Here is a 15,652-nt window from a genome sequence, read left to right on the forward strand (position 1 = left end):
TCCATTTTATGTAGAGCACACTTTGTAATACCTTGCTGTATTGATAAAATGCCACCTCTCAGCCTACTCCCTCCCATCAGTGCCATCAGCCAAGTACTGTCTTTTCAAACCATTTTCACTGCCACCTGGCAGAAATACTGAAAATGGGAAATGTTAGCAGAAGAATTATTGATGCAGTTTTTCATTTTAAAACCTCAAAAATAAATTCTTTCAGCTGATAGCCCTTCACAGGAGATTGCAATATAGATCTTGAGCAGAGGGAGTCTACAGAAGTAAAAGTGATTGATGCAATTTGTTTTGGTGGTCCAACTTTAAGTGACAATAGGAAAGGATGTACATTTTCAGACACTTAAATACTCTTACTTTTTTTTGCTTAGCTTTAATATCTGTATTTTGTTTGTTTGTTTAACTTTAAAAATGATAAGGTAAGTCCAGTTCCAGTGAGAGCATTGTGGCTTAAGTTCTGATGACTAGAAACTATTTGGGTACTTTAGAAATAGAATGTATTTATAGTAACTTGGAATAAAAGTACAATATAAATAAAAATCACATGAAAGAATACTTCACAGTATGAATAATGCAAATACTGATACTATTTTGTTAGGGGTATTTAAAAAAATTCAGTATTGGATAAAAACTCAAAAATTTGATGATTTCCTGGTCTTCTTAGGTCATATCATTACTAGTAAATGTTACATTGTAACATTACAGAATTTCTTTGTCCTTTAAGAGTTCTTAAGGTGCTACTATGACTAACAAGTCTCAACTGGATTTTCTGCCCCAACTTGCTAAGATTTTCCAGCCTCGCATCTCTCCTTTCTCTTCTACAAAAAGCATTCTTTCTAAAACATCAATTTTGTTACATCTTTCTTGCGTAAACGTCTTCGAACAGATTTCCATAGCTTCCAGGGCAAAATTTAAGCTCTTTTAGCATATATTATCTGGCCCTAATTTTATCACTTCTGCGTGTATGATTTTATTCTTAAGACCATTTACACTCCCCTAACATATCCAGCTCTTCATGTCTCTGCCTTATGTCTACTTCTCTCTTTCCAAGTGACCTTACTCCTCTTCATCCAGTGAACTCCTACTTGTGCTTCGAAACCAACTCAACCATAGCCCTCTCTGGCATCTTGCCTCTTCTTTCTTCATCACCTGGTCTATTTGCTGCTCTACCAACCTTTCTCACCCAGTGCCCTCTGCTTTTTGTATTATTATACAAATCATACTCTGCTCCATTTGTGTTTGTTTACCTATTTACTTGGAAGTATCTGCCAATTTTTTATTTGGCTTTCCATTTCCTGTACCAAACAGAATGTCTCATAATTTGCAGTCAATCAGTGCATTTTGAATGAATAAATGAATGAATCATATCTTTTCAGAAAAGTGGAGAGTTAGTTGTGGTCATTTGCCAGTCCTTTTGGGGGGGGGCGGCTATGTTTTTGCAGCTGGTTAAAATTGTAGGATCTAGATTCCAAAAGCATTTTGCAAAATCACTTATCTACTAAAAAGTTCTTAAAAGCTTGAAAAATTAAATACAAGGAAGTATGTGATTATAATTAAAGTATAGATGTTAATTTTACTGAAGTAGATGGGTAGACAGATACAGAGTGAGCATAATATACTTAAGACTATAAAGTATATTTTCATTCTTTTCATTTGGTGTTTCATTTGGTGACTTCAATCACGTGTATTCTCAACTATTACATTTTAAAAATTAATTATATAAAGAAGGACTTCATAGCAAAAATGGGGCTCTAAGATTTTACCAACTAGTTATGTGAGCCAATTTAAATTCTTTCTAGTCCAAAGCAGTACAAATGAACAAGTAAGCTGAATGTGTGACTTTTATCAGACTGTTAAATGATTTTTTAAAATTTTTGATAATGAGATACAAGCTAAGTTGCTCTATACTTCTGGTTTAGTTAGTATCCATATTGGCACTAAACTTGTCTTTGGTAAGTTTACTAAGAAGTGGGAACTATATTTGATCTTTAAATTTTGCTTAATACATATTATTTTTCTTGGATATTAGAGATAATAGAGACCAACCTTAAGTCTTTTGGGTATAAATAATCTGGTGGTTTCATATCTTCTGTGAAAAATGAACATTGCAGTGTTATAAGACTTGTCCCTGAAGTAATTTTGTAACATTGATTTAATCTATCATTCCTATTAGAAAACATGGAACAAAAATCAATGTATCTGCTGATTCAGTGAAATTGTGTAGAAATAACAAGAAGATTGTAAGAAGCAAGTAATCTCCTGAAAATGCAAGGCAACATAAACCACATTCCGTTCAAATAGATCCATAAATCTGGGTTCTCCATTCTGTTAGACTGAGGCTACTGTTATCTATAGTTATAGAAGAAAATTTCACTTAGTAGATTTATCCCCACTGTCCCTGGGGTGTGTGTTGAATGGGTTGAGTTAGGAGGCAGTATAATAGAACACCAAAAACTAAGTCACTACAAATCTCAGTGAATTAAAAAAAAAAAAATGCTGCTGCTGCTGTTTCTATACTAGCATTCTTGTAAGAATGAGTCCTTGGTTGTATGTTTGAGGCTACCCTACATTTACTTTGTTCTTGGAGCTGCTCTTGTATATTCCCAAAGGGCTGAAAGAATTCTGGATAAAGACTTTTACTGAACGTCACTTATTTTTCTAATTCTTTAGAGTTCAAATTTTAGGATGGTTGCCCTGGACAACAGGTTTTAAAAATTAGAGTTGATTTAAAATTTTTTTTCATCTTCCATTTTCTAGACTAACCAACGATTTAGAGTGCAAACAGATGATGAGAAAAGTCATGGAATAAACATACTGTTTTCTTGTCAAAAGGAGTGGGTTTTGGTATGAAGATGTCCTTGTGAAAACTTCACGTTATACTGTCTATTGTCTTTCACTTGGCTCCCAATTTAAACTTGGACTTTCTCAGGATTTTTACCCACCGCCCAACCATCCCTTTAAGTTATTTTCTATTGGAGTTACTCGTGCCTAGGTCTCATTATCTTTGCCTACATCATTTCCCTCATCTTCCAACCAGCGTTCCTGCTTTATTGACTGATCTGCCTCCCTCACAATCCGTACTATATTCATAGAGGGGTAAGGTTTCCAATGATTTTGCTTTGCATCTGTCACTTCTTAGCTTAGAAAGATCCTGAACAAAACCCCCACTTTGGCTTCTCAGGACTTCCTTAGGCTACATCCAAATCTATGTTTTTCAGCCAATTGATGTTTACACAACTGAGACCCTTCATTTCTGCCAGATTACACACTGTATGCTAGATGTGTTCTTGCTTCTTGCACTTTGCTCAGTAAGCTCCTTGCTTGGAATGTGTTCATTCCTCCACTTATCTAAACGCTGCCCTTTCCTCAAAGCCCCCATAATGTGTATTTTCTGTGAAAAGCCTTTCACAGCTGCCGTAACACAAAGGGATCCTTCTCTCCTGAAGTCCTGTCACGTTTCTTATATGTACTATGATTTAAATGCTCCTATGCTGTGCTCTGAAAGCATGTCTGTCATTGAACTTTGCATAGTCTTAGGTAATTGTTTTACCTTGCTTTTGCTGTCGTCATCATCATGTTTTGTGTTTCCCATTAGGTTGTGAGTTCCTTGAAGGCTGCAGGATAGATATTTTTTAACTCTGTATCTTAGTGTCCAGTAGGGGAACATAGCAATTGTCTGACTAATGCTTATTTATCTAAATGAAATGAATTAAGTAGAATCAACCACTTTCAAACATGTCATTATATAGTTAGTTATCTTTGTATGTAATTCCCAGCTCTTTAATTCTTTGATGTCTTCAACACTTTAACTCATTCTAGAATATAAGCACTTTGATGATAGGGATCATATTCTAAGGCTTCTGGTATCCCGGCGCATAGCACAATGTTTTATAAATATTACAGGAATGGTCAATGTCTGTGAATAGACTAATTTCAGAGGAAGGAGACACTTGAGTAAGGAAGTGATTCTTTTTTACCTTTATCTATTTAAGTCGCAAAACCAAATTGGGAAACCATATTTTTCTTTAAAAAACATTAGAACATCATTAAAAATCTATTTTCCTCTGCAAATATATGGGCTACAGGATTATTATGTACAACATTTAGGAAGTGTCTATTAATAAGTTTACTTTTATTTTCCTTACATTTGATAGAGTGCTTTTGTCCTTTCCCCATTGTGTTTTGAAAAATGCTTTCAAAATAGAAAAAAATTAAAAACCGTAGCTTCTGTCTGGCTCTGAGCAATCCACCCAGTACCAGATTTTCCCTTTGATATCTTTTTCTTTGTCAATGGTTGATATTTATACACTTTCTTTCCTTTTAAATTATAGCTCCTCCACAGTTTGTGGTTAGGCCAAGAGATCAGATTGTTGCTCAAGGTCGAACAGTGACATTTCCCTGTGAAACTAAAGGAAACCCACAGCCAGCTGTTTTTTGGCAAAAAGAAGGCAGCCAGGTGAGTGTGAACCTTAACTGCTTTTCTGAAATCTCTGAACTCTTCCTGTCTCTGGTATTCCTCAAAGTTTGTCTCACCTTGCCTGTTATCAATGTTGAATTTATTTTCTAAAAAAGAGAACAGTTAATTCTAAAATAAGTGAGAATCAGATGTTCTAATATAATTTTTTTTTTATTTTCTAGTGTTAATTGTCCGAAATTCTGTATTTTACATAGAAGAGATGTAACTCCATGTAACTAAATTATCTTAAAAAATCTAATCGAAACCTCTGTAGCTATTTAAAATCAATGAACAGAAAAATAATTTTAGTTCCTTGCAGCAAGCTACATTGGGATTATTAAATGAGTTTGTACATATAAAATGCTTAGAATATCCTAGGCACACGTAAAACAGTCAAACAATATTTCCATTATCAATCCACCTAGAAACCAATTGCAATCCCCTTTCATAGATAGAGATTATAAATACTTTTTCTTTATCATTAACTTAAGGATACTTCCATCTAAGAGTGGGAGAAGTATTTACTTTTATCATCCCTTCTGGATTCGTTCGCAGTGGGGTTAGATAGGAAATAACACATTATATACCAGAAGGAATCAGCAATTGCCTGGTCTTTGCTATGCCCCGATTTGTCCACTCATGGCCCTCTCTGGGTAGCATGGCCTTTCAGACTCTGTTCTAAGTCAATTGGATACGTTTTGTTTTTTTTTTTTTCACTTAGGCCTTGTCCAAACTTGGAAAAGCACTGAGCCTCTAGGTTCTCAGGCAATGAATGGAATTTCCAGCTTAAACCAAAAACTGTTCTTTGCCCAAGAACTTTTTTAGACTATATTAAGTTTTTAGACTATATTAAAGGACCTATTGATCAGAATTTATGTATGATTATCTGGATAGAGAAGCATGAGGAAGTTCCCCTTAGTTATCATCTTCATACTTCTGCTCAGGCCAGGGCTGCCAGGATCTGAGGTGTCCCACTGCCCAGACACTAATGCCCAGCAAGAAGGAGAGGCTCAACACTACTCTGGTTACCTCTGCCCCAAGACCTACACAGTGCCTGGAAGGCTGGGATGGATGAAAGCTGGAGAGCCCTGGTAGCTTGATGAGATTTTTTTCTCTTTCCTGTAGCTCTTTCCCTCCACCCGCCCTGGAGGCTTTGGGATCCATCAAAGTTATTCCGTCAAGCCACTGATAGTAAATGTAATGATATGAATATATTACTTATTTGTCAATTTTATAAGTATAATGATGTAAAGCAGTTTGTTGCAAATTTACACTTTAAATCCATTTATTGACCCAAATCCCATTTTTCCATATCTCATTGTTATATAAATATAGCTGTGTCATGTGTAAATCACATGCCCTAAAATAGCTCTAGGTTGATGTAAGATATTGCATGTGTATTGGTTCTGTGGCCCAATAAACATGGTATTTAAATATGCTACATTCTGCTTTAATGGTTTTTAAAGATAATCAAGTAGCATTTCTTTTTCTGTTTGTTTTTGACAAAGTGGCATGTAACAGAGATACTAATCTCTGGAAAAAAATTCCAGTTAGGTAATTTGATTTGATTATAATCTTAGGTCTGGTTTTCTTTCCTTCATCTATCTCTCTTGCATCAGAGAGAGAGAGAGAGAGAAACTGTGAATGAGAACAAAAGAGAATTGCCTGAGCAAATTGTAAAGTTTCAAATTATGAATTGGAATATTAGGAAAAATAAATTGGTCTTACTGTCTCCAGTATCCAATTTTTACAGTGATCTATGGCTCTCCATCAGCAGAGAGAGTTAAGAGCCTGGACTTAATGGTCCATATTCCTCAATATGTGCTGATAATGCCAATTAGCACTAATAGGATACCTAGGTACTTCAAGGCAAAAAGAGCTCTGTAGTATTCGTGGGTTTTGCTTGTAATCCATTTTCTTGTGCCTATGTCACACAAGCAGGGAATAAAGATGATGGGTTAACCTCAATCATATGCCATTTTCCATGTCAACGAATCGTTTAGAAGGTGGACTGATATTACATTGTAGAGGAAGAGATCCCAGAGAGAATTAAGCCCATCTGATGTATTAGTGCTATGTAAATTAGTATTCTAATGGCTAATTGTAGGAAAGTGCATACTTTGAGTTATTGTATCATTTTCAAGTGGCTTTAAAATTTAGACCCTTCTCTTTTAGATGGTTTATTTCAGTAATATATTTGGATTCCACAAGAGAATTAGCTTGTTCTCGAATTGTTCAATATGCATGAAAATGTCTAGCCTTATATAGTAATACAAGTTTTATAGGAGGGCAATAGCATTTTGAAATTATATTCCTGACATGCTCACAAACATCACTTCTTTTAGAAAGGGTTTAATAACATGGTAATGTTTATGTAAAGTGGGCTTATAGTGTCACACTCAAATCTAATAAAGTGGACATCCATCATGTTGCAATAAAGAGAAGAGCTTCTAATTAAAGTAGGACATCATTCGCAGGATTAAAGTCATTTAGCGTAATTGAAAAGTGTTAATACCCTATTTTATCCTCTTCCATTGGTATTACTTCAAGGGTAAAAACATTTTAAGGTGAAAATGTGTCTTATGCCTTTAATTGAATGTTATTATCTCCTGATTGTAACGTATTGAAACTGTTTAATTACAAACCTGGAAAATTAATTACTATGTCGAGAAACAGATCCCAGAGGGTTATAATGTTCTTTTTTGTAAGTAAATACAACATAAAAATTGATATGTTCTTATTTATAATTCAACTTGGAAACATACCTCAATATGATTTGTTATACCCAAATGTTTTTCTTAATTGACCAACAGTAAAGCAACATAGGTCATTCAAGTTAACATTCCTGGTCTCATATAGGAACTTTCAAAATTTTATGTGTTAGGCTGCTTGTGTTTAATGTGAGATGTATAATAAAGCAAAGTAATTTTTCATAGGAAAGAAAGTCATATTATGAAATTCTTTAAGGGCACATGCACACTTCAGAAACGTTCTGTATCTTCTTTTTATTTTCAGTGATTTGCTTCACCTTGCATAGATGGTAGTATTTATACCTAGCTCCTTTCAAAGCTATTACAATCTGCAGAAATTCTATAGCAGGAGTAGATTTGGCTATCTCTCTCTGTCAGTCCCAGCCACACACTTTTGAACATCTTCATAGGAAATTCAGATAATGACATTGAGTATTCAGAATGATTAGTGAAAAGTCTATTTTGCATTCCATAGTAATGAGCAGTTTGTAAAACCAAGCATAGTTAATGTTACATTCCACATTATCACAATGTCTGATGAGTCACATGAGTATTGTTATGCCCATTTTACAGATGAGGAAATCATGTTTCAAAGATGTTAGGGAGAAAGTAAGTCAGGGAAAAAGTAAAGGATTAAGATAAAGATCCAGGGTTTGGTTTTTTTGTTGTTGTTGTTTTAAGATTTTATTTATTTATTTGAGAGAGAGAGGGGGAGAGAGAGTATGTGCACACAAGGTGGGGAGGGGCAGAGGGAAGGAGAGAAGCAGACTCCCTGATGAGCAGGGAGCCCCACGCAGGGCTTGATCTAAGGACCCCAAGATCATAACCTGAGCAGAAGGCAGAAGATTAACCGGCTGAGCCACCCAGGTGCCCCAAGATCCATGGTTTTTAGATGACTATTCCTTCAGACTAGAGCATGCTGACTTCTTGAAGCGTATTATTTTCCTATGATTTGGAAAAAGTTTCCCAGTGAAACTCAACCAGGTGGCATTTAATCATTTCAACACAATGTTTTTATAATAAATGTATTTTCTTTTTCCAACCATATTCCAATAATTGTAATAACTATTGTTAATATATTTTTCCTTCTGAGTGGGAAAAGATATTGATGAGATTTTGTTTCTTTCACAGAACTTGCTTTTTCCAAATCAACCCCAGCAACCCAACAGTAGATGCTCTGTTTCGCCAACCGGAGATCTCACGATTACCAACATTCAGCGCTCGGATGCGGGTTATTATATCTGCCAGGCCCTAACTGTGGCGGGAAGCATTTTAGCAAAAGCGCAACTGGAAGTTACTGATGGTGCGAGTTACTATTAGATTTGTCTTAGGAAAATCGTAATTTTTATTTCAAGATCCTTATTAACCAAGTAAAATTTTCTGACTTGCTAAACATGTAAATGAATGCTTACCTTCTAAGTTTGAATCTAGGTAAAATAACATTTTTAATAGTTTCTAATTCTATATGTACTGTCTCAAAGAAGAATATCAAAGATTATCTATTTTATTTTTAAAAATAGAGTGATTCTTTATTTTAAAGAAATGACACCACACTCCCAGTGTATAGATATATCATCTGCATATTTTCTGGTCTTAGGCTGACATGATTGCTTCTAATGGATATTAATATTTTTATTTCATGAGAGGAGGAAGAGATACCGTCTTTAATATTATCAGTGGAAACAGAGATGAATTCTTAGTTAGCTAATCACATTATGGCATCCTATGACTTTTTAATTATTCATTCACTAATTTAAATTAATTAAATACGTTCTAAACTACTGACAGATGCTAAAATTGTTGGGTTTTTTTTTATTTGCACATTATATACTATAAATCATAACTGAGGCACCTACATTTATAGTGATTGTTGAAAAAGATGTAAGGATCTTCATAATCTGTTTTTATTTCCCCGAGAGCTTATATGTTACATTTGATAGGTAGGGAACTTTAGATATTTTGTGAGCTTCTGAGTATGAATTTAAGCTGTGTTCTTTGATGTCTTAAGCTAAAAATTCTCCCTTGTTCTCCTATATTTGTGAGATTTGTGGGCCTTTTATTTTCCCCTGGTGCTGGTTTCTGATATATAAGAACTTTGTTTTGTGACCTCTCTGATTCTCTTGCTTCTCTGCTCATGAAATTTGATGCACTTTTATACAATTCAAATTTACATGTAGATTAAATGGCAATTTAAAATTAATAGAAAGGAAATATTTTTTAATGTCTGTCCATGGTATTGCCTGATTCAGCATCATGTCAAGAATAGGAATAAATGGAACAGATAAACATTGGCTGTGGGAACATTGAGTCGTTAATGGCTGCACCTGCTGATGTTGCAGAAATTTACTGCCATGGAACTGAAAGAAGTCAGGTTCAAGGGTAACAGTGCTAGGAAATTCTCCCTTTAGATGGGCAAGATCTTCGGTCCTTCATACCTATGCATTTTTTAAAAGAAGTAGAAGATAATTATTCATCTTTTTTTAGAAGTCCTTATGCTTTCCAGCATTAACAAAAATGTCCAGGTCCATATACTGGGAAAAGAAGATATTCTTAGGCCATATCCTAAGTTGTGTTCTATATATAAGAATAAAACATTCTAAGTATAATGATGAAAACCTCCACTATAATCTAGCTGCTTATATTATTTTCCAAAGAACAGACTCTAAAATGTTTCTAAATAAAGAAATTGTTATGGGAAAAGGCAAACCATATTTATTGATGAATTAGAAGAGCCAGATGATATGACAGATATTCAGAGTCATTTCTGATGAATGAAAAGGAAAACTTCTGTTTTGAGAACTTGTGTTGGTTGATGACATAATCTCACAAAACAGTAGGTATTCTAGCTTTGTTTCTGAAAACAAGTTTAAACCTGATGAGTGAGATGACTGTGAACAGTTTGCTAAAACTGGCTTGAATATTAATTCCTACATTGATTTTTACTTAAGTAAGCAATCACAAAGTCAAGATCCTTCTGCAAAAACATTGAATGAAGGTTATAGAGTTATTGATTTTGACAGTAAAGAACTCTAACTTTAAGACCTAACCACACACACACACACACACACACACACACACACACACACATTATTATTGTTACAAAAAACTCTAAACACTACTTGCTACATCAGCTGATGATTTTAGCTTCTATTCATAGTTTTGAATTTTTCAGATTGGTTAACAATTTAATGGTACGTGAGCTATCATTTTCATTTGGAACATTTTTTGGAGGGTGTGACCCAGGGTAATTTAGAGCCAATTGAAATTCCAATGTAGAATAAAAAATGTATGTCACATTCAGAGAAACAAGCAAAACATCTATACCAGTGTTTCTGTTGCTACATTTTTGTACTTAGACTCCTTTCTTGGAGGTATTTTTAACTCAAGTGTTCATATAAGATGAGATTGCTAATGGTGATGAAATGTTCTGTTGAGTGATAATTTTACTGATTATAGGTGGAATGAAGATGCTTCAATATGCTTGAATTTCAAAATATCTTTTAGAAGACCTTCTCATTAATTCATTGGCACTATTCATTTCTTCTTTTCTTCTGCTCTTTTTCTCTCAGAAAATTAGAAAATTATAATGAGAATTCTGAGTACAGCCAATAGAATCTAAAAGGACTGGAGAGAAAAAATGTATTTATTTATTGTGTTGATAATAAATGTCACACTATGATCTTATATGAATGGTTTATTGAGGATTTATAATGCATAGGTAGAGAAAACCGTGGAGTTGTTCACAGATCACTGGAAACCCTAAATGTTCATTTAACCTTTGACCTCAGTGTCATGGAAACCTGTGGTCATCTTTCACCCATAATATCTTTGAAACCGAAAATTCCTTCTGGCCAGGAGATTTTCAATTACTTTATTGATCAAATTCATTAAAAAGACATGGAACTACTCATTTGAGCAATAAAAAGAAAGAAACTAATTAGATGTCCTTGGCTATATCTAATGATTTCAGAGATATAAAAATAAAAACAGGTTATAAGAAGTTACCTGAATTCTGTAGAGATATTGAATTTGAAAGAAGTAAGAATATTTAAAATTAAATAAATAGGTTCTACTCTAGTAATGCAGACCCATTTTTCTCATTGAATTTACAATTATTCATAATGTTTTGTGAATTGGCCTTTCATTTTTGACCCATAAAGAAAATAAATTCCATGAATATTCAGTTTGAGTATCTATTTGTGCAGTATGTGTCAGAATTAATATAACATTGTATTTTCACATTATCTGAAGATTATTTTATTTACTTCTAAAATAAGAATTTGATCAAGAAAATAATGAAAGAAGTGGTTCTAATTTTTGTAGATAATACACAAAATTTTATTTTTTTTAGTTTTTTATAAGGTTTTTATGTATGTATATAGACATACATACACATTTTAATACGTATTTTGATATAGTAGGTCTAGGTTGATTGGAAGTCCACTGTATCTTGATATGCACATGCAATGCTATATATTTCATAACTTCTATTTTAAATTAAAATTGATTGGCTTTCTCATGGTAGGCCATAGAAAGGCTGCTTAATTTAATGTTTTTCCCCCCAAAACCTCAAATTCTAATCATAAAGATGATGCATATAGATTGGGAAGTAGACAATCTGGTGGACAAAGGAGTTTAGAGAACAAGCAAAACGACATTGTGATAATGTACATTGTAACACAACGTGACTTTCTTTATAGACACTTTGTCCTCACAGTTGCTTAACAATCCCTAAATCCACAATTGTTTTTACTTTCTATGAAAGTTTTATTTTTATATATGATATACATATTTTTGGTAATTATATAATAGACACAATATAAATATAAATATGCATAAATATTTTGGGTAATTAACCAAAATCCATGCTGAAGTTTACAGAACTTTCTCTTAACAAAGCCTTCCTTGGACCTGAACATGTCAGTTTTGTTATGAAGTGTTCTTCTAATGAATTCTGAATGAAAGTTTGCATCCAATTGACTCCATATTTCCATCACCCACTTAAATAATACTACACATTCTGATATATTTCCTAAATCATTATGAAATGCTTTAAAAGGCACTGAAGATACTGCTATGAAACAATATTCAATACATAAAATCACTGAGCTAGAAGTTTATGAAATTGTGGAACTTTTACCCAGATGAACACAGGAATTGATATATATACACACACACACTGATTTTACAAAAAAACCCTAATTTGTTATACCATAAATAAATAAAATATAACTAATTACTGCTTAATTCTAAGGACTAGCTAAATCCTATCATCCAGATTATAATACTGTAATCTAAGGCCCAGCGTCATAATCTTGGAAATAAAGTGTTTATATCTAGTAATTTAACATCAACCTATATATCATAGTCTATATATATGTAGCAAGGTGCTTTGAAGGGCAAAATTATGTATTATACTTTTATTTTTAATGAGAGCCAAAATGAAAATTGTTTCTACCCATATAACACTGTATGGCTTTCTTAAATATGCATATAAGAGATAAAATGTACATTTTGTGAATAACTACCATGAACTCTCCATATTTTTATTTTAATTTTAGTATGATTAAGACTTTCAACAATATTATAATGTCAGAATTTATTTTATTGTCATCTGCTGTTGGTAATTCAGAGTAAGTTATAAACTATGGTATGTCCTCAGTAAATATGCCGTAGGTATATTATGTATAGATGATAGATACATAATGGACATAGAATATGCAGGATAAATTATAAGTAATATGTATGTAATATACATCTAATAGTATAACTTCTAAGAAGTTAAAATGTACTGAAAATATCCTTATCCTTTAGTTTTGACAGATAGACCTCCACCCATAATTCTACAAGGCCCAGCCAACCAAACACTAGCAGTAGATGGTACAGCATTACTGAAATGCAAAGCTACTGGTGATCCTCTTCCTGTAATTAGCTGGTTAAAGGAGGGATTTACTTTTCTGGGTAGAGATCCAAGAGCAACTATACAAGAACAAGGAACATTGCAGATTAAGAATTTACGGGTAAGTAATGCTTGACTTGTATTTGGATCTTCATTTCAACATAAGTATTGCCCTAGGGAAAAATTGCTTTGTGAACTTAAAATCTTCCATACTAGCAGAGTTGCTGTACCTTTTATTATAGGCCATGTTATTTCTTATTTTACAAATGATGAGTTGATATTAGAAGGAAAGTCCTTATGTTAATGATAAGATCATAACAGACCTAGAAACTTTTTATTCTCTCATTCCAACTCATATGTATCCAACTGATAAAATAAAAATCTTAAACACATGAAGTTAGTGATAGTAATGGGATATTTAAAATAATTTGAAAGTGTCAAATGCTTTTGATTTACTGTTGTGAACAAAGGAAGTTTGTAAGGAAATATGAATAATTTGGCTTGGCCAAGCTATGATGTGAAAAAACTACAGAGATAAGATTGAGTACATAAAAGGTAGATTTGATTAGTTGGTGGAAGATCTTACATTTTAGGTTTAGTTGCTGTGGAGTTTAGATTTAAACCTGTAGGCAAGAACAAGTCATTGCTGTTCTTTTAACAGAAGACAGCAATCATTCCTGCCAATTTAACAAATTAAACTTACTTCAGAAGCAACTCAAATGCCTATTTCTGAATATTGTATTAGCCATCTATTGCTATTTAACAATATTAGCAAACACTTAGAGGCTTAAAGCAACACACATTTATTAATTTATAGTTTCTGTGAGCTTGGGAGCCTAGGCATGACTTAACTGGGTCTTCCTCTTCTGGGTCTCACAAAGGGGCAATCAGGTATCAGGGTTGTGGTCTCATCTGAAGATTGAATGGAGATAGATTTGCTTCTGAACGACATGATTGCTGGCAGCAATCAGTTCCTTATGGCTATCATATTGATTACCCTCAGCGTCTTGTTTGCTGTTGACTGAAGGTTGCCTATAGTTCCTTGCCATATTGATATTCCCATTATGACTACTTGCTTCCTCAAAGTCAATGAGAAAGGGAGTCTCCTGGCAAGGCAGGCATTACAATCTCATGTAACATAATCACAAGTGTGACATTCTTTCACCCTTGCCATATTCTGTTGGCCAGAAGCAAGTCAACAGGTCCCACACACGTTCAAGGTGAGGGATTGACTATACAAGGTGGGAATACCAGACGGGAACCACCTGCCCTCTACAAGTATATTTACTTTATTCAACAAAATGTACAGAGCCTCCCCTCCATGTGGCAATCACTATGCTAAAACTGAAGAGTTTGCTAGAATAGTCAGAAGATTGGTAATGAGAGCCAGAATTAAAATGTTTGATACAGTGCATGAAGAAAAATTAACAAAAATGATTTGGTGGAAGAATAATTAGTAGAGTCTGTTATCTAGGTAGAAATTGGGAGCCAAGATAAGATAAAACAAAACAAAAAAACCCCGGAAAAACAATGTTTAATTTTCCTATCCAGAAGCCAGGGAGGAAGCTAAAATATTTTTCATTACATGTATTTTCAACTGATTACAACATGGATTATTTCTTCTCTTAAAATACAAATATATTTGGGGCGCCTGGGTGGCACAGCAGTTAGGCGTCTGCCTTCGGCTCAGGGCGTGATCCCGGCGTTATGGGATCGAGCCCCACGTCAGGCTCCTCCGCTATGAGCCTGCTTCTTCCTCTCCCACTCTCCCTGCTTGTGTTCCCTCTCTCGCTGGCTATCTCTATCTCTGTCAAATAAATAAATAAAATCTTAAAAAAAAAATACAAATATATTTACAATCACATGTTTATTTGGTATTTGTCAGTGTATCACCCAGACATTTAAAAAAAGGAAGGACTCTTTTTGTAATATGTACATGCACACTCAAAGCACGCAAACCTTTTTCAATTTGTGTATTTGTTAATAAAATTAATATATATATATTTTATTTTAATTCTGAAACAGAGGCATTAATTATTGCTTTAAGTAGAAAAAAATGCTTTCAAATTCAGTTAAAAGACAAAGAAATTGATACAGATTTTAGCCTGTCTCTTTATCGATTCTAAATTAATTGTTAACCTTCTTTGAACAAATGGGAGTTATTAAAAAATTAATGCCAACTCTCCTTGAGTAAACACTTTCACCTCTCTCTTTGGGGTAAAGGCAGACTTGGGCCATGGAGGTTAATGCATTTTCACTGTTCCGCTGAATTAAAGGGTGTGCTTGAATAGTCAAGATCCCCAGTAGTGTTTGAAAGAAGCAATTAAAGGTGGGTGCTTGATGATGTCAAACAAACTTCGAGCCCCGTGTCAGGCTTCTCAGTTGTCTCTCTCAGATGCAAGCTCCCGGGGGCTCGTCAGCAGCCAACCACACAAGGAGAAAAGCAGGTGATGGAGTGTGCCGGCACATTAATCTCTTTTTAAAGCACTTGGTTAAGGATAAAAGGAGGACAGAAGAGAGATGAAGCACTCATGACCCGAA

General features: G+C 34.0%; 1 protein-coding gene across 1 annotated transcript in view; it reads left to right on the forward strand.

Annotated features, from left to right (window-relative positions):
• ROBO2 (roundabout guidance receptor 2) overlaps positions 1-15,652 on the forward strand; it is a gene marked incomplete at its 5' end in the record, with an annotated part of 530,965 nt that overhangs the window by 422,169 nt on the left and 93,144 nt on the right. Inside the window, 3 exons of the mRNA XM_040621098.1 lie at positions 4,338-4,462; positions 8,344-8,515; positions 13,027-13,232. Coding sequence (XP_040477032.1) covers positions 4,338-4,462; positions 8,344-8,515; positions 13,027-13,232 — 503 coding nt within the window. The remainder of the gene's footprint in view (positions 1-4,337; positions 4,463-8,343; positions 8,516-13,026; positions 13,233-15,652) is intronic.

This window comes from Ursus maritimus, unplaced genomic scaffold (assembly GCF_017311325.1).
Source record: "Ursus maritimus isolate PB19 unplaced genomic scaffold, ASM1731132v1 scaffold_4, whole genome shotgun sequence".
NCBI lineage: Eukaryota > Metazoa > Chordata > Mammalia > Carnivora > Ursidae > Ursus > Ursus maritimus.